We start from the raw sequence: 23201 nt of genomic DNA, 5'->3' as shown, positions 1-23201 counted from the left end.
TTTATTTTACTTGACTGGATTTGGGTTGTTTTACAACACATTAAACATGGCTCACAATAAAATTCATCCTGGCCGGCAGGATGACTATAAAAAGAAAAACTTGGGTTTGAACTTTAAAGTGTAGATTTTTTATTCATTAATTCCATAAAAAAGTGTTCAAACAATTATACATTAGATTATATTATCTTTTATATTGAGGTTGGTCCAAGTATTTCACTGAAACAACACACAATTACACACATTACAAGTTATGAAAAGAAGAAATTAACATGATTCTGGTGTTTAAACATAAGTCTATTTGTTGATTAATTTATTCTTCATCATTAATTCATGAAAATGTTATTATTTGTGTACTGAAATGCAATCAAATTCAATTACTTGAGAACAAATAATTACAAAGGGTCTAATTTAGAGAGAATATGGCGCCTAGGGAGCTAATACCACTGACTCCTTGTTCCATTATCTGTTAACCTGCCATTTTTTAAATCAACATACTGTATGTCTGCATATTCTTGAGTTATTATGTTACACACATTACTGAGGTAAATAACTGGAGAAAGCCTGTGAGAAAAGACAGAAAAGTCCAGGTTGAAATGAAGGGGATGTTTATGGATTTACCCCCATCTGGTTACACTTCCCCACCGAGGCAAACGTATTCTCAGTGCTGAGTGGAATTAAGTTATTCCTCCATTCACAACCAATGAAGCTGACTCACGACCAGAATAGAAAGAACAAAAAAACCCACATCAAATAACTATAGTTATTATTTTGTGTATATACAGTCTGCTTTTGGAGGGGAATACCCATCAAGCTGCACCTTGTTCACTTCCAGCCAAGTGGAACATTTTTGTTGAATGCAGAACTTCTTGTATTTTCACCATTAAATAGACTATATCTGTGAACAGCTCATATATTGGCAGTAAATTAATACATTACAGGTTTTGGACAGGCACTATTTACATGACTTTATTGTGATATGCTGTATCAGTGACACTACCTGCAACATTTGTGTGGTCTTACATTTCATGGTAAATGTCTGTTCATGAAGCCCCGCAGCCATTTCACTAATTACACCAATGGCACAAAATGATTAGATTTTTTCTTCATTACATTTCCATCACATTCATCTCAAAAATGTTTGTTTCGATAAGTATCAGATTTATACTAATTAGCTTTAATGTAAATTTCCCAGCTACATTCCTGCCCAAATGTCAACAGTTTTCTTCTTCAGATGTAGTTTTGATGTGCTGCTCCTCATTCTGGGCAGCAGGGGGTGTAACACGAATAATAACCTGCACTATGTGTTCATGTAGGAACAGTCACCTGGGGACCACACACACACACACACACACACACACACACACACACACACACACACACACACACACACACACACACACACACACACACACACACACACACACACACACACACACACACACACAAGCACAGCAGATACACAGTGATTACCTTCAAGGGGTTTTACAAGCTTGTCATGGAATCACATACATAATGTTGACTTAAGTTGATGGAAAACAAATTATGAATTAGTGAAAAAACAAAATACTGATTTGCGTGAAAATAATATACTTTTTTTTTTTTTAACACAAACGTCAGTTTGTTCATCTGGTCAGAGGCGGGGCTTATCAACAGGTAAGGCAGGCAGCTGCTTGGGGCCCAATGCCACTAGGGGCCCGCCAAGAGCTGCTGAACTTTCAGTTTCTGACATTTTTTTGTTGGTTTCAAATTTTATATTTAAATGTGTTTAATGCTTGACAGAGGGAATTTTAGCCTGGGGCCATAGCACACTTTCGAATCACCACTGCACTTAGTCCTTTCTCCAACCCAGACATTCTTCTTCCTTTAAAGCAACGAGCTTCATAATCCATTATTTTCTCTGTTTTTACCACTACAGCTACTGCAGGATCCAATAAATAGCAGGCATATATGTAGTTTGTTTGAAAAATTAAAACAAATATTATCATTACTATTAATACAATCCGATGGGAAGGTGAATTTGTCTGAGCTTTGATTAAGGATGTCCATAGCCTCACTGTAAGTTATCAAAGAGAAGCTTTTCTTCAGCGTACTATATAGTGGTTGGCTGCGTCTCGCAGTTAGCCATGGCTAACCGCTAATATGACTAGTATAAACTTTGAATCACATGCGATTTACAAATGATCCCTGTATTTCATTTTAAATCTCCGGGTGCATTGCTCTGCGGGGTGGATGTTTGTATTTAGCTCCACATTCAGTTGTTATTATTTTTCATGCACGCAAAGGACCGCTATGCCATGCTAACATAAACTGACAGTTCCTGCGGCCAATCAAGTGTGTCTAAAATTAGTACCAGTCTAAATGTCTCATGAACTCTCACGAGGGAGTTGCAGCATGAACAAGGGTCAGAATGAGCTCTATATTAGACTTTTTTTTTCCCGAATAAATTTAAGGGAGACTGGAGACTGGATACGTGAGAATACCAAGTGGTAACTCCATTAAAATGAGGAGGGGAGCTGGAGGTCATAGATAGGCCTTTGTAAATAGAATAGTTATTTGTACATTTTAGAATGATCTTTGGATAAACCTCAATAAAGAACAAATACATTTAGTTTGTTTATTAACAAGCCATAACAATAGCACATCTCACATGATATAATATATTTATAGTGTCCAGGAGCAGTACTGTAATATTCACCCTGTGTTGATCTAGACATACTAATATATTTACAAGGGCCCCGCTTCTCAAACATCCAGAACAGAGTAATGTGTCGATGCTGATCCAAGCTGCACATTCTTAATGAATCACATCATTCCCCCAAGAACATCCACATGATTGAACCTGACGATAGCACAATGTAGCATAAGATAGTGGTGTAAACATACGTTGTGAGTTCAGGAGCTAAAGTAAATTAAAAGCAATGTTCGGTTCGCCTTCATTTCAAAGCAAAGAAGCCTTCTTCGTTTCATCCTACTTGTTTTTGCTGATTAGGTTTCCCACCCGCTGCATGAATCGGCCCAGTTTGTTGTCGTTGCCACTTTGTCCCTGATGGCTGGAATCATGCCGGCTCTGCGGAGAGCTTTTATCCTTTTCTGGTTTATCCAAACGAACATTGTCATTAGTGAGGAAATACTCGAATCGGCTGTAAGCTTTCTCTCGTCTGGCCTGGAAGATCATCACTCCTTCATCGTCCTGAGTGCTGCTGGGGCTTTGGTCCTGTTCTGCTGCCTGAGCTGCCTTTTTCTTGCTGGACCGCTGGGACGTCAGTCTTGAGAAGGGGGACTTGTGCTTCTCTGTTTCTTGACTTTGTTCAGTTTTCTCTGCCTTTGTTTTTACTGAGCCCTTTCTTTGAAGAGACCTTCTAATGGAGCTTTTCCTCTGAAGTGGTGATTCCTCTGTGTTACTGCTCTTGGCCTCGGCAGGCTTCGAAGATCCTGGAGGTACGTCTTGGACTTTGGGTGCTGGTTCAAATTCACTGGAAGTTGATTTCTTTTTGTCTATTGAAGCACCTGAGCCTTTCTTGTTGGCCACCTTATTTATGGAGCTGTGGCTTCCTTTGGATTGATCTTGACTCAGCGACTCTGACTCTGACACTGACTTCTCTGATGCTTCCTCTGGAACCGGGGTCTCCCCTTTTACACTCTCCAGACTTTTGCCTTTGAGTGCTGGGTCCGAACTGTTAACTTGACCGTTTGAACCCTCCTTTTCTTCAGGCATCTCTGCCAAAGACTCCATCGCTCGGGGTTGCTGGATACCGAGAGCATTGGACTGTAACTGAGAAAGTTTGAGAGCGGCCTCGTTCAGTTTTGTGTCCAACTCAACAGCGGATGTCGATCTGAGAGAAGAGTCTTGCCATTTCTGCGCCTGCAATGTCTTTCGATCTGCAACAGTTTTGATGTCATTGTGAGAGGCAGAGCGATGGCTTGCAGTCAGTATCTTCTCTTTTTTGTCACCTTCTTTCTTTTGTTTACTGTCCTCTATGTAAGAGCTTTCAGGTATGTCTGTTTCCAGATCTGCCATGCTCTGCATTAAAGAGGGCATGAACCTCGATCTCTCTGGGGTGGGATACATAGACCTCAAGGACTCTTGACTTTGGCGCAGGTTGGAATACTCTTGCAAACTGAGCCTCTTTTGTCTAATTTCCTCCATTCTGGACTTCATGTCCCTCGACCTGCTGTGAACTAGCTGTGACTGATACTCGTTCAGGCCTGTGTGGCTGCTATAGGGGGATGTCAGAGGCGATAGCGCCTCACACGACCCATCAAGCTGGTCGCTCTCATTAAAGTATGCATCCATCTTCCACCTGTGGAGCGACGTTTCAGAGTTGAATGGTATCACATTATGGTCGGCGCCATATCGACTCTGGTGCCTCATGTGCTGCTGTGATAACCTGTTTGTTAGTGGCAACTCCCCGCCACTCTTCATGTTGTATCCATTCCTTTCATGAGGATAAGGAGCTCCAATGTCCTTGGTTCCCATTCTCAGGCGAGACAAGGTGTTTATCTTCTGCAGCTCTCCGCCGTAGCTGTGTCCCCGCACCAGGTTCCCCATGTCAGTACAGTGGGACTGATGCAGCCTCTCCTGCATGCTCATGCCCCGGGTTAGAATGCCAGTGTCGAGCCTGTCATCACGAGCACTACGCATGCCGGGCATCATTCTGGACCTCATGTGGATATGATTGAGAGAGAGTTGGCTGGAGTTTGGGCTGTGTACGGCCCAAGGGTCTCTCATGTAATGACCAGACAACAACTCATTGGACAACATCTCGGGAACTGTGGAGCGAGCGTACAGCCTTCTGAACTCCTCGTCGTAAGAACTAACCAGCTGACCAGTGACAACCAGGACCATGCTCAGGTTAATTTTCTCAAATGACCATGTGTAGCTGGAACAGAATGAGAAGAAACAATCAAATCAATAAGGAAAGAATCTATGTGGTCAAATCGAGTCAATGTCTTTTGTTCAGATTTGAAATAGAAAAACAAAAGCATAGTGTGAGATGTGATTCGACAGTAATGTAGTGTCATATTTTATTGAATATTTGACAAAAAGCATCACCAGTAAAGAATGATTTAAGGCATACTATTGCTAGCCAATGTTTTACATTTTCCATCTTTTCCTAAGCATTATTGTAACATCTAATCTTGATAGAGTGAAATCTGAGCGAGTCTGATAAGATTATTTGGGTGATGAGATGCTGATATAAACAAGTGTTCATCACCGAGTGTTTTGACCATTCAGCCCTGTTTATGAGAGAAGAATCTGCTGGAAACTGTATTGGGTGTTTGTTAATTCAAAGTATGTTTATTGCTGAATTGGTGCAGGAAGTACTGACTCACCTGTATGCTCCATAGATAACACTTTGGCAATCCACCAGAATAAACTTCTGCTCCAAACCTCCATGAAATTTTATCCCAGACCGACACTGGTACTGCTGTCCCCGAACCGTCCGAACTCGAAGATTCTGATGGACAAATGCAATGGAGAGTCACTAATTTAAAGTGCGACAGTAGATCAGTGTGGTCACATAGTGCCTACTGCTGAAAGTGATGCTTATTACAACTGACATTGTGTAAGTCCCATCTACAACCAGGACAAAGTACCTGGAAAACAGTCACATTGGTAAAGCACTCAAATCTCCCACAGAAAGACATTGGGCTGACAGGCCCTTCTTCAGAGTAGCTGTGACTTTACCAAGCACGAAACCGTGAATTAACTGTTTACAACATGTTGCTGACAATACCTTGGTTGGCGGTTTTGATTATGTTTTAATGCAGGACATTGAATTGATATGAAATGGCGTACTCCTACAATGTTGTTTTTGTGAATGGACTTCATTTATCAAATACAGCTTATTTTTACTGCTCTCTCAGTCTTACATGTTCACACAACAACGTCACAAACCTAAAGTCAATGTTGATGGGTGTTGTACATATAAGAAATCTTCTTAACTTACTATGAGGTAAAAACAGTCTTAGAGGGAGAGTGTTTGAAGGAGCTGGAGTGAAGCGAGAGTGGAGTGGAGTGAGACCAGAGCTGGACAACATGCTACTAGTCAGCTTTGTTTTGATGCAGGTATGGCCGACTTTAACAGTTTTTTTTAAAGTTACCAGAATCCAGACAGGAAAAATGGGAAAATTTTGACCAAGTTTTAGATGTTGATGTACATCTCTAATACGTTGTCAATACCTTTCTGAAGGAAATTCGTCATTAAACTCAGACAAACACGTACTTTTAGCATTTACATTTCGCGAAAGATACCCGGGTTTGTTGACATCTTAGCGTCACGCAATCGCCTGAAGATTCCCAAAACAAGATCCCGTCTGTGAACTTGATCTCGCCAGATCTCAATTCACACTGAAAAAATGATTAAGGATCAGTTTCACAACATTTAAGACTATTCTCATGGTTTGAATATCCTTTCTTTGAGAGTCTGGCTCTTTTTTGGGCAAAATCAGTCAAATGTTGGTATTTTGCTGGAGCTGCAGCAACGCCATCTTTGATATCTCAGAAATCCCTGCGGCAGGTTTCCGGAGATGATGTTAATTAGCAAAACATAAACACAGTTTGATGGCTACAAATTTCAGTTTGTTTCTAAACATATCGTCTTTGGTGTGAGGGATTTAGGCAACTTCGGTTTGGAAAGCAGTGGAAATGAGGTAATGGTCTTGTTTCCATTTATTGGTTTATTCTCTGTGCCTTATGGGAAGTATATTTCAGAGATTTTTTTCTGGTAGAGTAACTTTAAATCTTAAGAACTGAAGTTCTGCCATGTTCAAAAACTTAGGAATAATTCAAGTAATAAAAGAAGATAAAGTGAAAAACTAAGAGTTACATGTGCCACATTTGCAAGCTACACTGCGTAGATTCAAATACATTGAAAACCTTTTAGCCATTGTACTTCAGCAAAGGATTTAACTACAACAATACCCTTCGATTTAATTTTATTTTGATATTTGAACTAGCCCCCAAATGATTGCCACATAGTGTGAAGGATAAAACGTGTATGAATGAAACCTGTGGATCCTCTCTGGTAGATTCACTCAGCATGTGAACACATCTGTATGGACTTGATGTAAATCAACCACACTCTGATCATTTAGGTGCCATTTACACGACAGCAATTCAGTGAAAAAGCATCACTTTTGCATTTTCATTTTCAAAACAGTTTCATGTTTACACAACAACATTTTTGAAAGTGATGCCTGTTTACATGGAAACAGCAGAAACACTGAATACAATGTAGTTAACATGCCAGGCCATGAGTTGGTGCTGTTGTTTCTTTTTGAAATGAAACTACACACACGGAAGAGAACAACACACTATAAACAATAACAATGGGAGTACACGGACATTTGTATGGACAGACGATCAAGTTGGATTGTTATTACGGTGAGTGTCAACTATGAAACCACCAAGTCCCAGGAGAATATGGACTGGGGGTCATGACGCAACGAAGGCAAACATTGTTGTTATGGTCCAGCTACTGAATATGTGCAGAAGAACTATTTATTACGGCCGTGGTGCACATGTGCATTAGCAAAGTTTCAGAAAAGTTGTGTTTCCCCCATTTCCATAGAGTTGTGGCTCCGAGCATCATTGTCATGTAAACAGACATCGAAAACGCAATGAAAGTTTTCTATTTTCACTTGAAAACGAGTAAATGAGGTCTTATTTCGTGACTCTACTTAAAAGAAATCCAACAGCAAGGACACACAAAAAAGGGAAGGATTTATAGTGAAGAAGCAGAACTTCTCAGAATGGTCTGAAGTTCTAGCTTCCATGGAAACTGTTGATTTAAAAAAAACAAAAAAAAACCTTTAGTCACATAAACTTTTCAAACTATTGCATGAGAAACTGGAATGTGACGCTTCCTGTTTTGGAGCCTCTGACGTATTTGACTGTAATTACACAGAATAAGAAAAATCAGTGAGTTGTTAGTGACAGAGGAGGGTTTGGTTTAACTCGTCTGGCAGCTCATTGTAGCTGTCAACCCAACAGAAAAAGACTATCTGCTATTATTAGATCACAGTATTTGCATAGAGAGTTGCGTTGTGTCGTGTCGTGAAGTGTAACAATATAACAGCTAGAAAAACACAATGTGAGCATTTGTCACATCAGTACACTGAGTAATATGAGGTTTCATAGTTTTGGATTATGATATAATGACTTCTATTATGTCTATAATCTCAGTGGTTACATTTGCAGTACTTAAACATAAAGAATATATATTTATGATTCCCTGAGGGTGGATCCTACGGAAGGTGGTTGATTTGTTTCTATCATACACAAAAAATATGTTATTAACTGTAATTTAGCTAAATTAAACCATAGGTAGAAATGCATGATCACATAAAAGAGTTGCTCCCTTCTTCAGTTATGACCCAGTTTTCCTGACTTCATGTTACTTCCAACCATAATATTTCGACCACCTGCCTAATTCCTCTTTTTGCTTCACAAACAGACCTACACTGTTTGGCACTAAAATGCAACTGACCCTTGAATAACAGGAGGTTTGAAAGTGGGGCCTAACTAGAGTGTCGTACATTAATGATCACGAGAAATCCATGACTGGTTCACTACTTTTCCTTTTAGAATCACTTTTTGACAAATACTGACCGCTGAAGAACAGGAAATGCTTTCATCTAGTCATCATCAAACTCGCATAGATTTTGACTCTTGCCCTTTAAGAAAAACAAAACCAAAAAACATCCTCTTCCAAATTGGGTTTTGCAGGTGATTAACTCCCTGTTTATATAACATTTCGAATGTTAATGCTTCATTTGTGCTTTTTAAAAGTTTCCCAACTTTTTGAAAACATTGTTCATTTGCATGAAAACCTCAGAAACAATGTAGTTAGCATGTTGGGCCGCTCGTGGGTCCTGTTGGTTGTTTTAGTAATGAAAGCACACAGGCGAGTACATACAGAATAAGGACCGAGAATCATGACACTATACATCTACTGAGCGTGTGTAGAAGAACTATTTACTACAGCCGTGGTGTGCATGTGCAGTAGCAACATTTCTGACATCTACACGGAGACTGAGTCTGAGCATTTTCTAAAAGTTCCTCCTTCTGAGCTGTTTTCAAAAAGTTGTGTCTCCAGTGGTTACAAGCACTATTTTAATGTAAACAGACACCACAGATGCAAGAAAATTTTTGCGTTTTCACTTCACCTTATAAGGCCCTGTTTTTGGAATATTTCTGTTACAGCATCACCTATAGGCATGCTATATGTACTACATTGTTTTGTGTCATTTTCATGGTGTCGTGTGAATGCAGATATTTCCTGCACCGATGCTGTGTGGACGAAAAAATTCTGAAGAACGAGGATGAGAAAAAAGATCGATTTAGCTTGTGTGGACAGGGCCTGAATGGGGCCTACGATTAATTTATATCAAAGTCTGCAATTAAAAGTTGTGTTGCGCCAGCTGAGAAATGACCTCCCACTACAATAACAGCAGTATCTCTGCTGAAAGCTTGACTCATGCATATACACAATCCTCATTGTGTTAGTAGATCAGAACAGCACAAAATATCAAGTCTGTACTTGCTATAAAGTCTTTAAAAGATCAAGTTCTTGAAGTTCACTTATACGGTACAACCCAGCCATTAAAACATAAGAACAGGGATTATATTTTTACCCTGGCACTTTTTCTTTTTGATTATGTATAAGCATATGATCGCAACAAGGTGATGAGTATTCCTTGAAATAATGGTTTCCTCCATGAATTGGCTGTAAATTGTGAGCTGCAGCTCTTACCTCCAAACATTAAATGGACTCTTTTAGAAACTTTCTTTTTCCTTCCAGCGACATTCTGAACGTTTGATGACCGTGTTTCGTCAACACGTGAAAAATGAAGATAATATGTGTGGTGTTAGGTTGAGTGTATGATTATATACAATGAAGATGCAAATCAGATCATATATAAGAACCAATTGATGCAGAAAACTTTTACATTTTTTTAAAATTTCATTGTTTTCGCTTTTGCTACGGGACGAAGGAATATCCAGTAGATTTGAAATCAGTTTGAAAAAGCAGGTTTTAAAAACATTTCAACATACAAGAAGTTCAGACATGTAAAGTGATGAAACGTAATGTATGTAACGTCTATAATCTTACTGAATCATTAAATACAGTTGAAGCAAATTACTGGTATGACAACGTCTTTGTAGAAAACAACAGACAACTGTGAGTGATGAGTCCAGCGAACCATGTCGGAAAGTCTGATGGCATTCGAGCAATTCCTTCAGAGGCTTGTTCAAACAAAATCAAGTCATGGTGGGTGTGTACCTGTTCATGTTGTATCACTGCGCTTCAAGTTACCAGCTAAACATTTCTGACTAAGCAGTTGTTATTGTCCTGGTTATTACATAAGTGAGGAGGATTTTAAGAAACCGTCCAGGTTTCTGAAGGGGCGGTGCACGGGGGCATTAACAGTGTGGAAACTTAGCGAGTTAGCACATGTGCGACTACAGCCTACTACTTCTTAGCTGCCTTCCTCCTGCAATCTCTTTTGATTGCACTGATAACTTTATAGATATAGATCATGTATTGTTACTACTGAACGGGACCATGACTTTAACCACCTTCTTAAAAACTTCAGGCACCACAGAATGATTGGGAGCTAAAGTGATGAAAATGTAAATGTTTTATTGAGAGTGTTATCAAAGTATTTGTTTGTACTGAAAAAAGCAAGAATTTTGTATGATGCCAATACCTTTGAAATATACAGTTATTAATGTGGTTTTTAGTACTTCCTACAAAAAACTCAACTCGATGTTTTCAAGTGAAAAAAGGAAACAAAAATATAGAAATGTTTGGAGTCACTGAAAACACAACTTTTTGAAAACACTTTGACTCTGTCTCTGTGGAAACAGGGGGAAACGCAACTTTTCTGAAATGCTGCTCGTAGCTGCAGTAAATAGTTCTTCTGCACGTGCTCAGTAGATGGAGTATAAGAGCAATGTTGTCCCCCAGAGTGTCATGACTCCCAGTCCATATTATCCTGGGACGTCCAGAGGCGGAGCTTGTTAACAGGCAAGGCAGGCAGCTGTTTGGGGCCTCAGGCCACCAGGGGGCCCCCAAGGGCTGACAAACTTTACTCCATGGTAATGTCTTAAAATGTAGAAACTGCAGTGGTCAAATTGCAATGACATCTTTGATGGAGACCTCCCCATGCCATCAGCGTTGCACTGCTACGTCCAGTAACCTTACTGAAGAGTGTCAGTCTAAGTAACGTGAAAGTCAATCATGCAAAATGAGGAGAAGATACTTGTCAGGAAGCTAGAAACGAAAGAGGCGACAGAAGGAAGAAGAATGAAGAAAGCGAGGCAGAGGTAAGTGGAGCAGAAAACAATGTGTTCAACAGGTTAACTGGCAGTAGGTGCAAGGCTGACTGTCGATTGTTTAATAGTAAGTTAGCCTTGTTAGTACAAATTGTACCTTACAAGCATATTTCTTTACTGTGGGTTTCAGATTATTAATAAATATGTTTAACGCTTGTCAGAGAGGGCCCAATTTAGAATGGCCACAGCCTCCTTTTATAGTTGCCTGGTGTTATAGTTGAGTCACTGTAATAACAATCCAACTTGGTCGTCTGTCCACTAGAATGTCTGTTTACTCCCATTGTTAATGTTGAAAACGTATTGTTCTCTGCATGTGTGTGTGGTTTCATTATAAAAACAACCGACAACACCCTGGCCTTAAATGCTAACTACATTGTTTTCAGCGTTTTTGCGATAACTACATTGTTTTCAAAATGTTGCTGTGCAAACGCAAAAGTTTTATGAAACAAAAATGCGAAAATTAATTTTCACTTCACATTGGCCTAACAGTCTTTCCACGTTGAGTTTTTGTCTTTCAAATAAATGTTCAAAAATCCTCAACAATACAAACTAAAACTTGGGAAATATAAAAGAAATCCAATATTTAAAATGTCCACAACTACAACAATAGATTGAACTGAGTCAGGTATTATATTTATGGTGTATTTTGACTCATCTCGTGGTATTTTGTGGACATTGTGCTGTTCAGAGAAGAACTTAAAGCCCAAGTGGTTCAGTCTAATGCTGACCACAGTTTTTAACCCAACCTGGTGTAAAGTGATCACTGCAGAAGCAGATGGAGCTGCTAATGCTAAGCTAAGTATCAGGGTAGCTCCAAACAGAATGATGAAAAGAAAGCTTCCAAGACGGGACCGTGGCCACGTTATCACAGGCTCTTTAAATTATATGAGCTCCAAATAACCAAAACAAACCCTTTTAACAGCCTCATTTCAGAATTCAGAATAAAACGGCTCTATTCACTTCAGCAATCATTTTCTGATGTTTAGAATGTAAACAGATTGGCCATAACATTATGACGAGCAGTAGAGACACGGACTCCACTCCATCTGCAGCAGATTGTTTAAGCCTGTAAAGTTCTGGTCTCCCTCGAATCTCATCGACAATTAATTATGTTACATATTCACAGCTTTCCCTTCCTGGGACCTTTTCATACACACTGAGAACTGTGGAACAAGAACAAACGACCTGCAGTCTTCTAAATGTCCTGACCCAGTTATTAAATATCACAATTTGTTTGTTTTCAAACTATTTTTCTCCTTTGAACACATCATTCATGAGTTCAGTTGGTGAGCACTGTTATTCAGGAATGGCTGTTGAGAAGGTCATGTTTGGATTGTGGTTCAATTCTCCATCTCGCCCTGTAAATATCGGGTAAGACTCTAAAGCCCTGATGTACGACAATCTTGTATGAAGCGTACTGTATTGCACTTTCAAGTAAATAGATTGCACTTTCGATTTGCATGAATTTTCCAGAGAAACCACTAGCATTGGCCAGTTACAAAGGTCTGCTGGAAACACCACCGTTTCCTGGCTCATTTGGTTGCGTTGAGTGAATGGAGAGAGGGCTGATCCCGTACAAACACAAAATTACATGTGATACTACGGAGTTGTACGTGTTGGTGGAGGAAATTATCAAACATAATAGAGTGATCCAGCAAAGGAATCACAATTTGTCTGAAACAAAAAGAAAGAACGAAGAAGACAAGAGGGGAGAGAATCAGTCACATAGTCAAAAACTAGAGCAACAGAAGAGATTCGGAAAAAATTTGAAGACCTAAGAAGTTCAATGCCAAAGATATCTTTATCATAAAGGCTGCAAATAAAAGTACTGCAGAGCCAGGTGAGAAAGTGTCTGTCGTCCACGATAAATGCAACATCTCTCCTTAAGACAGTTTGTACCTCATTTTCAAACAGATGCAAACATGAACAATTAAAATATTTGGAATATTAACAATGACCTTGTAAATCACTGTGTGTGTGTGTGTGTGTGTGTGTGTGTGTGTGTGTGTGTGTGTGTGTGTGTGTGTGTGTGTGTGTGTGTGTTTAAGAGAGACACAATCCTAAGTGCATCTTGTTAGAAGGTCAGCTTAAACATGTGTCCATGCACAAGATAAGGTTGTGTATGTGTTTTAATTTGCACAAAGCTTTTTGATCTGGCCCTAAACCACGACTTTCTCCCAATGGAGCCGTTCATCCATCTGTCCATCCGTCCATTAACTGTTTAGTCCATATGGAGTCATGGTGGCAGTACCGAGAGCAAAGAAGCCCAGACACCTCTGTCACCTCCAACTTCCTCCAGCTCTTCTGGGGGACCCTGAGCTGCTGCCAGACCAAACCAGAGATATAATCTCTCCAGTGAGGCCTGGGCCGACCCAGGGGTCTCCTCCAAGTCAAGCATGCTTGGTAAACCTCTAGAAAGGCAACCAGAGGGCATCCTGATCAGATGAAGAACCTAAACCGGCTCCTCGCAATGTCATGAGGAGCAGCTTGACTTTGAGTCCTTCCCGGATCACGAAGTGGCAGGCTTCACTTTATCACAAAGAGTAAAACCTGCCACTCTGCGGAGAAAACGCTTTTCAGCTACTTGTATCTATGACCTCATTCTTTCATTCATGACCCAGAGTTCATGATCGGAGGTGAGGGTGCGGCTGTAGACCGACCGGTAAACAGAAAGCTTTGCACAAGTGAAGTCTATTCACTATTCACTCCACCTGTCAGTGGTCATAATCTTATGGCTGATTGATACAGAAACAGTCAGTGTACATAGCCAAGTTCACTGACACAATGGAAACAAGTTAGTAAAATACATTTATAGTTAAAAAAAAAAGAAAACAAATAGACTAATAAATATAATAATTCATCTGTATCTGTGTTTATTGAGTGTCTTCAGTGAGAGCTGAGCGGGACTTTTCTCGTCCTGTTCCATGAGTGTAACTTTGACCGAGAACAAGCACACACACCATCTGTGAGAGTCGACATGATGGAACCTGTGTGTCTGTCCGCTCCGAGGCTGCTGTTTGATGTGGCCACCGGCTAAGCACTTTGCTCAGAGCTCACAAAGCCACGCTTGTGTTTGCTCTGATGACTCCCTGTTTGGACTGTGAAACTTCACCCTGAACAACAGGAAAATCCAGCCGGTTCGACACATCCGTCCTGCGGCCGCAGCAGTTTGCCTCCTATGGTAATAGCGAGTAGAAACACGGCTGGTAAATGGCAGCATTTCCACCGGGGTGTGGAGAGAATGTCAAATTTAATCCTGCAAATACCCTCGCAGACAGAAGAAGGTCACGCCACAGGCAAAGCTTCATCGAATACAAATGTAGACAGCAAAATATAGATTCAGCAAAATACCCTGTTTGCTTGTCTTGGCTTGTATGCAGCACTTTACAGTTTGGATCATATTTCTTTCCGCGCATTTTTTACTAATTTTAGTCAAATTGGGAAAAATGAAAATAAAAACAACATTTTGTTGCTATTAAAGCAGCTCATTCTGAATTGGAGTGTCAAATATAGGGTTTAGGGGCTAAAACTCCAGAAGGTCCAATCTGGTTTGCAGGAGGACTTCAAAGTGTGAAAAGAAACTGTAATGGCTACTGCTATACGTTAAGTACGAGGGATTTTTGTGTTTTAGTCAGAGGAGTGGACATAACACACAGTGAGTCGTGAGCTGAGAGATCAGTGATGCAGCAGTGAAAACAGACTACTTAGTGCTTCACCAGCGAAGACACACAGTGAGAGTGAGTTTGTATAAACATGCATGCTGGAGGCTGCAAGATGCTTCAAAGAGAGGATCTAGTTTAATGTCATCTTACTGTAGAGGTAGCCCAATGCAGACATTTTACCTAACTGTCAAGTTGTTTACATTTTGTAAAAATACTTGAAACTAAACCTGAGCTAAAATTAGTTTTACTCTCCTGTTTTAAACTGTCACCAATATAAACACAAACCGAAGAGCAATGCTCCTCTAAATGTATGTCAAAGGATTTCCTTTCAAATTCTCACTAATCTCCCCTCATTGATTCACTTTCAGCTCGCTCTGGAATTCTGAACCTTTCAAACTGTCGCCAAACAAAAACACCTTTGCAAAAGTTTCTGAGTGAGCATTGTCTTCAAGTGTAAATATGTCAACATCAAAACACCCTCAGACCAGCGGAGACTGTCGTAGTCTGATGTGGGTTAAAAGTGGGGACGCACAGATACCACTAGCTACCCGCCGATACTGAGTACCAATACGAATATTTATCAAATCCCAATAAGCCTAATTTATACTCCATACGCAAGCGATGTATGATGGCTCTGTGTTGCTGTGAACCACCTCCACACAGCCTTTACGTAGACATTATGTCACCTCCAACTAGTGAAGGCCAAATGAAGCTTCATGAACCACGGTCTTTATTTTATGAAGCCACTAGATGGCGCTGTCTGTTCAACAAATGTTTGAAAGCACACTTCATTGCCAGTCTTTCAGCCTCTGTCTACAAACCAAGAGTGCCATCTGTTGGATTCAGAAAATAAATAAAGTGGTTCATGAAGCTTCATGAAGCTTCATTTGGCCATCACTACCTCCAACAGCCTTGAAAGCTCCAGTCTACGACTGTCTACAGTACGGAGAGTGCAGTGTGTAGCGTCTATCTACACATTATCCTATGTGTACTGCAGACTGTAGACCAAGGGACCGAGCTCGCTGTTTGCAGCTACACACTCCAGCTGTGTTACTGACTGAGTGTGTCAGTCTCTCTCCGGGTTGTATCAGGGGTCTTTAATCAATACGAGTACTCCGTGCAGTATTGGACCAATACCTGATACTGTTATCGGTATCTGTGCATCCCTATTAAAATTAAAGGGTGGGAGCCTCCCATCTGATATCTGATTTGCTAAACCATTACAATGAAGCCAAATATGGACTTCGTCATTTGTGACAACAAGTGTAAACTGGAGGATTTAAATGAGGGTTTTGCAAGTTTCTGACCCTTGTCAACAGGCAAGTCAGCCTGACAAACTTTACGCCACCTTAATATCTTAAAATGTAGCAACTTCAGCATTTCTGCTTTTTCAATCGAAACAGCTTTTCAAAACATTGCCACATAAACGTCAATGTTTTCTAAAATGAAAACGCAAAAACTAGGCTTTTTTTTACTTTAACCTGGTGGAAACAGTTCTTAAAAGTCGCAGTGAGCCAGCTGAGAGAAATGACTCTCGTCACAATCACAATAAGAATTTAAAACTTTTGTTTAAAACCAGAGGGATGAATAAATATATACTGCAGGTATCTACCTTGAGGTCCTCAACATTAATGCCGACCCGCTGCGACATGGTGAGGAAGCTCTTAATGTGGGATTCATCCAGAAGGATGTAGACCACCACTCCCCTCAGGGTGGCGCTGATGAGCTCTTTGAAGATGTCAACGTCAGTGAAGATGTCCATCGCTACGGCAACAATCTGGGGACAAAGTTCGAGACAGAAAAGATGTGTTCACTTTAGAATGTGATCAGTGAGATTAACTCACTTTTATTCAAACACTATCTGCCTTTAATTCAAGCCCATTCACCTGCTCCGGCCTTCATGCTGTTGAAAATGAGCTCTGCTTGTTTTTAGAAATGAAAACATAACAAATTGTTTAGGACAGTGATGCTTTTTCTCCCCCTTAGTGTGTCTTATTGATGTGCCCAGAGCTGGATTATTGTAGCATAGCTGTGACGTAACTGATTCACTCATTAAGTTCAGCTAACGCTAATCAGTTAGGAGGAAGATGCTCTATAATATGGATGTTAGATGAAGTTACATCAGTTACTCGGGGGAAGATGTTCCATAGTATGGATGTTAGGGAGTTAGGGGAAGGGGGAGGCTCTATAAACTGGATGTTGGGGCTTCTTGAAAGAAACTGTTTGAGGAAGTAAGGATGGCAGGAAAAAGATGCAACAAAAAGATCTGAGATGACGAAGCAGCTTTCTGATGGTTTGTATGTAAAGGAAGCTGATGTTTATTCAGGGATGCTAAGGCTAGTGATGCAGGCTAAAATTCATGGGAACAGGATTGACTTGGATTGAGACGATCTTCTTCCTGTAGTTTTGTGAAATAATAACTGCTAAAGCTAACGCTAACAGCGGGCTGATTTAGCAGGATGGGGAGAGACAGCAGCTCTATAAATGTTTCATGCATGAAAAAAGAGACTCAAGTGATTGTACCCGTGCTACTAATTTTCAAAAATAATCAGTTACAATTGCCAAAAGGAGTGGTGCTGATGATGTTAATGATAACATGCTATTATAATGGTGCGTTGGAGATTTTCTTGTTTTGACCTGTAGAAACTCTTTATCCTTTAATGTTCAGTAAATTGCGAGAGGACCGGCCGTCTGGAGGAGAAAGTGCACGACTGTAATCTGACTGATAGTAACTGATTTACTACGAGCGTCTTGATAAAGACCAAACCAGGTTTCACTTGGTTTCAGCTACATGTGTGCATCACAAACCTGTGCATTTTTAGATGGTGGGAATCTATGTCATGAAAGTTCACTTCGGGTACTGAGACACACACACACCCACACACACCCACATGCACGCACGCCCTGGTGTCCTTTATGAATTACTGGTTTAATTCATGACGTGCGGCCCTGAAGCTGGAGCAGATTCAAGCTGAGACATGTTGGAGGGTAAATGTCAGGAGTCATGGCCGTCATGCTAACCTTTTCAAGCAAAGCCCATGTTAAATCTATAAACATGCGTGCAGCTGAATAGAGAGGGTGTGTGTAGGATGTGAACTACTTTAATGTGAAATGGTATGTTTCATGTGTTGTGACATGACATGTTTTTAATTATTCTCTTAAAAGTGGCCGCGGGTGTTCAGTTTTTTTTAACGCTTACGGGATTCTGCAAGTCACTGCTGTAACTTCAGCAGCTGTTGGTTGTGAGTTTATATTCAAATAACTTTCTCATGAAATAACTTGCTGCTTCACTTTTTATAGCCTTAAAAAAATAATTAGCTTCTTGTGAAAGGGTTATTACGCTGGAAACGTTAAGCAGCACTTTGCTTGAGATTCAACAGGTTTCTGGAGCTTCATATATATTTCATTGTGTTCGTGAAACGTTGCCTCGCAGGTTTTCAAGCTTTAGGAAATCTTTAAAAACTTGGTTGCTCACAAATAACTGAAAGAGACGAGACTGAGTCCAGTGACGTTATGCAGAACATAAACTGATCCCACTGAAGAGATTTATCATTTCTTAGAAGTTGGTCACTTCAAAGTTTAATTGTTTTGTATTAAAGCGCATGAAAATGTGTTTGCATGTTCTGCTGGTCTGTATGTGTGTGTGTGTGTGTGTATGTGTGTGTGTGTGTGTGTATGTGTGTGTGTGTGTGTATGTGTATGTGTGTGTGCGTGCGTGCGTGCGTGCGTGCGTGCGTGCGTGCGTGCGTGCGTGCGTGCGTGCGTGCGTGCGTGCGTGCGTGCGTGCGTGCGTGCGTGCGTGCGTGCGTGCGTGCTGGGATCATCTCCAGCATCCGGCTTGTCTGAACTGGATAGATTTTCTTGCTTTCTTACTAAATGCAAGTCATCCAAATGTCTATGATTAAGATGTTAGGAAAGTAACCACGCCGATGCTTCCAGGTAAATGTGTGACAAGTGGCTCTTTACATCTGAATCATGGATGCAGAAGAGGAATGAAAGATCTGCCGCCCATCAAATTTCACACATTCCCGTACAAAGTGGGTTGATGTTCAATGTGAAAACGGAAAAGACAAACAAAGTGTGGAAAACCCCCCAAAGTGGGTTGATTGTTTGGACTCAGGCCCAATTTACATGACAATATTTCTGAAAACTTTTGCCTTTACAAGGCACCTTTTGAAAGCGATGTCAGTTTACACAGAAACAGCAGAAACACTGAACATGAGCACTAGTAGGTGCTGTTGTTGTTTTTGTCATGAAACCACTCACACATGCAGCAGAGAACAATACGTTATAAACATTAACAATGGGAGTACACAGACATTCATATGGACAGACGACCATGTTGGCTTGTTATCACGGTGACTATCAACTATAAAACTACCAAGTCCCAGGAGAATATGGACTGGGTGCCATGACCCTCTGGAGGAAACATTGTTCTGATTGTTCGTCTACTGAGCATGTGCAGAAATAATATTTACTACGGCCGTGGTGTGCATGTGCAGTAGCGGTGTTTTCTCTGCCTACACATTTCCATAGAGATGAAGTCGGAGTGTAGTCAAAAAAAAGTTGCGTTTTTAGTGGCTTCAAGCACCGTTGTCATGGAAACGGTCTCCTAACTTGCTACAAAAGTTTGTGCTTTCACATCACAACTCCGTTAGCCTTTTCCTGGTGGTTATAAGTGTTATTTATAGTCAAGCAGATAAATGTGATTTACACTTTGTCAGCTGCCTTCAGGAGCAAAACTATTGAATTACAGATACTTGCACTACTTTAATTAAATTACATTTTGGGGAAATTGGTACTGCTAACCATCAAGTTACTATCTGAATATGTTAGCAACTTTCCAAACATTCATACTCACGATTTTCACTTTCACTGATGTATCCGATGCTAGCTGTTTTTAAGAGCTGTGGTTTTTTTTTTTCAGCGATGAGGTTTTTATCTATCTGGTGGTCGAGTTTATTCTTCAGTTTGAACATGGTTAAACCCACAATGCAGTCACCGACATCAAGTTTGACAAGTTACTGACTAATTATCGAACCCCTGCGAGTGCTCGACATGAGTTCAAGAGGCCGTGTTCGAACACGTGTGCCAGAACATGTGTGTGCTTGTCTGAGCCGGGGGTGGAAGCACCAGAGGGGGAGACAAGAGACGTATTCTCATCGCAGTTGCATGATTTGTTTCTGCTGCGGCCAACTAGCAAACTTCATCATGACAAGAACTGCTCAGAACCGGATGGTGAAGATTTTCTTGAAGTTGTTTCTGAGAATTCACTTTTCAAACCGGAATGTAAACTCCCTGCAGCCCGCCTCCAGGCCTTTTGATTCTCAGAAGAAAAGTAGGGCAGCCTGACGCCGACAACATCTCCTGATGGTTGCTGGAGGCACAAAGAAGAGGATCAAACCTCTGAAAGATGACTTTTAGCTTCAGTGAATGTTTCAACCTGAAGAAGCTGCTGAAGAAACAATGAAGCAAAACCACAAGTGTGGCAGTTATGACAGTTACAGACTCATATTGAAAGCAGTTATGAGTAGTGATGTATGATATGTAAATATGATTAAAGATAAAATACTATGAGAGTATGGGAGATAAAAGGTGTTTTAAACTTTACTTCCAACAAAAAGTGACCATCATTGGACAAAAATCCAATATTTGAGGGGGGGGGGGGTTGTTTACTCAATAGCATTTATTTCAAGGTAAAACTAATTTCAATCATTTTCTGTTTTATAGATCCATCAAAGCTAAACTCAGGAAGAGGAATAACATGCAACCTCCAACTAGAGAAGGCTTATAAGCTTGCTTTGAAAGAAAAGGCTCATTAATGCTGCGAGGGACCTGTACCAATCACGGAACACACAAGTAAAACACAGAATTTAATGTTATTTTTAGATGAAATTAGGAACCACTGGTGTAGCTTCACGTCTTTATATGCGAACTGTGAAAGACCACAAGACCACATTGCCTTTTGGGCGTTCGTTTCCACGACAACAGTGCTCTGAGTCACTGAAAACACAACTTTTTGTAAAAGGCCCTCAAGGTTAAACTTTTAAAAAACAGTCTATCTCAATGGAGACGGGGGAATACACAACGTTTTGAAAACGCTCTGGCTCAGTCTCCATGAAGGCAGCGGTTCTGTGCTCCACGGCCATAGTAAATAGTTCTTCTGCACATGTTTCCTCCAGAGTGTCATGACTCCCAGTCCATATTCTCCTTGGTAGTTTCATAGTTGAGAGTCACCTTAATAACAATCCAACTTGGTTGTCTGTCCACACAAATGTGTGTGTACTCCCATTTTTAATGTTTATATATATGTATTATGTATTGTTCTCTTCACTTATGTGTGTGTGTGGTTTCATTACAAAAACAACCAACTGCGATATTTTCAGCGTTTCGGCTGTTTCCGTGTAAATGCACATTGTTTTCAAAACGTTACCCTGTAAATGTCAAACTATTCTGAAACGGAAATGCAAAAGTGTTTTTCACTTCAAAATGTTGTCATGCAAACAAGGTCTAAGATAGATTAATTTTTTTTAGAAAAATCTATTGATTTCACAGTCATGCTAACAGTTGCTTATCAGTCCAGAAAGCTAACGTTCCAAATGTTTCTCCCGATCGCTTTGTGTTGTGGGGATTATTAAAAATTGTAAAACGGGTACAATTACTGTGAAGTTGAAATATATGAAAATTACAATATTCTGGGGCGATTAGAAGCTTTTTCCCCCATGTTTTCATTTTAAGATGTGCGCTAATATTATGTGAAAATATTCCTCCATTATGTTTTCAGCATCGCCCTCTAGTGGACCCCTTAAAGCTCTCTCCCTGCAACGGCACACACAGCAGCTTGGCTGCGATGCAGAGCTTGTGTTGTCAGTTGTGTGTAGTTCACCTTACAGTCACCTGCTAATGCAGCCAAATATGAGGAGTGATGTGTTTTTCTCTGTATAAAGTAACGCCTTTCATTGTGTGCTTGCTCTATTGGTGAGCTGCTATTGTCCCTGCTGTGCAGTGTTAAGTTCCTGTACAAGTCAACAGATGAAAGACGAATCCTCAGTGATTAATCCTCCTGACAGATGATCAGCTGTTTCATTCTTCAGACCTCACCTGTCGCGCCTCCTGGATCTGCTTCCTGACCACCTCCTTGATGGTGGGTGTGTTCTGTCTGGGTGGGTGGAAGAGCAGGCTGATGCTGGTGTCCGCCCCGTCCAGGTTGACCTCCGGCCAGCCCAGCTCCAGGTCTGGCACCTCTTCGTCTGACTCGATGGGAAAGTAGGTGGAAGGCCGCCCATCATCCGCAGGCTGCCTGCCCTCTGACTCATCCTCTACAACCGGTAGCTCTGCATTTTCCAGCATGAACACAATCTCTTCCTCCGACAGAAAGTGGTTGATCTGCTCGGCTCGGAGGAACTCCTCGTAGGCCTCCTTGCCTCCGCAGAGCAGCGCATAGATGGCCAGGCGGTACGCCTCTTTATAGTGCGGCTGAACGTAAAGCCCATTGTCTTCCTCTTTGAGTGAGGACAGGCAGGACAGATTGGACTCCATGGACGCCTGATCCTCTCTGAGAGTTCTTCTTTACCTTCAGTGTGACATGTGACATGACTGTTAGGGGCTTCGCCGAGTGAAAGACCTTTCTCATATCATGAAGAAATAAATCAATACCTGTTCAACCCTCACACCTGCCAGACATGATAACCTAAAGATTGATTTACCAAATGTGTGAACACTATCATTGGTAACTAAGTACCAAGAACGTTGTTTCATAAAAAAAACCTTTTGTCTCTTCTGTCTGAAGAGTCACATTTAGAGAAGACATGCAGAAACCAGGAGAAGTTCAGACTGTTGCTGCAACACAAATCTCACAAAGAGTAAATACTTTTAAGACTGTAATTCAAGTTGCTAAAGAGGCAGCGTGTGCTGGCTTCTTTATGTGTTTAATAGAAATAAACAAACTTACTTCATAGTTTCCAAAAGACCTGCTGGTGTCCCTGAACACTCCTACTCCTCGCAGTCCTTGTGTCTGCACTGAAGGTGTGGATTTGAACTCTGCAAACGGATCCCTGCCCGTCGTACCTGCCCTGCTCGATCCCGCTGACAGCATGAAGCCCCGCCCACCTCAGCTCACCTGGCGCTCAGCAACAGGTTTGTTTGCCGAGCTGTCACAGTCACTCTGAGCCTGGAAACACAGATTGTGCAGTTTT

The 23201-nt window shown here is 40.9% G+C and overlaps 1 protein-coding gene across 1 annotated transcript; it reads right to left on the bottom strand.

Annotated features, from left to right (window-relative positions):
- Nucleotides 1-949: 949 nt before the first annotated feature.
- On the bottom strand, nt 950-23062 carry LOC308110539 (uncharacterized protein). Its single transcript, XM_080464902.1, has 5 exons — nt 22958-23062; nt 22108-22579; nt 16619-16783; nt 5335-5459; nt 950-4880 (listed from the first exon to the last, which is right to left on the bottom strand). The coding sequence occupies exons 2-5, from the start codon at nt 22543-22545 to the stop codon at nt 2969-2971; spliced, it is 2640 nt and encodes an 879-aa protein (XP_080321028.1). The 5' UTR covers nt 22546-22579; nt 22958-23062; the 3' UTR covers nt 950-2968.
- Between the last annotated feature and the right edge of the window lie 139 nt (nt 23063-23201).

This window comes from Lipophrys pholis (assembly GCF_963383615.2).
Source record: "Lipophrys pholis genome assembly, chromosome: 5".
NCBI lineage: Eukaryota > Metazoa > Chordata > Actinopteri > Blenniiformes > Blenniidae > Lipophrys > Lipophrys pholis.
This window is presented reverse-complemented; position numbering and strand designations above follow the sequence as displayed.

What these genes read in the sequence shown, in the direction of transcription:
- LOC308110539 (XM_080464902.1), bottom strand. Translation starts at nt 22,545, where the DNA reads ATGGAGTCCAATCTGTCCTGCCTGTCCTCACTCAAAGAGGAAGACAAT. An exon ending in TTAATGTTGAGGACCTCAAG is followed by an intron (nt 5,460 to 16,618) that starts GTAGATACCTGC and finishes TTTGTCCATCAG; the next exon opens with AATCTTCGAGTTCGGACGGT. An exon ending in GTTATCTATGGAGCATACAG is followed by an intron (nt 4,881 to 5,334) that starts GTGAGTCAGTAC and finishes ATTCTGTTCCAG; the next exon opens with CTACACATGGTCATTTGAGA.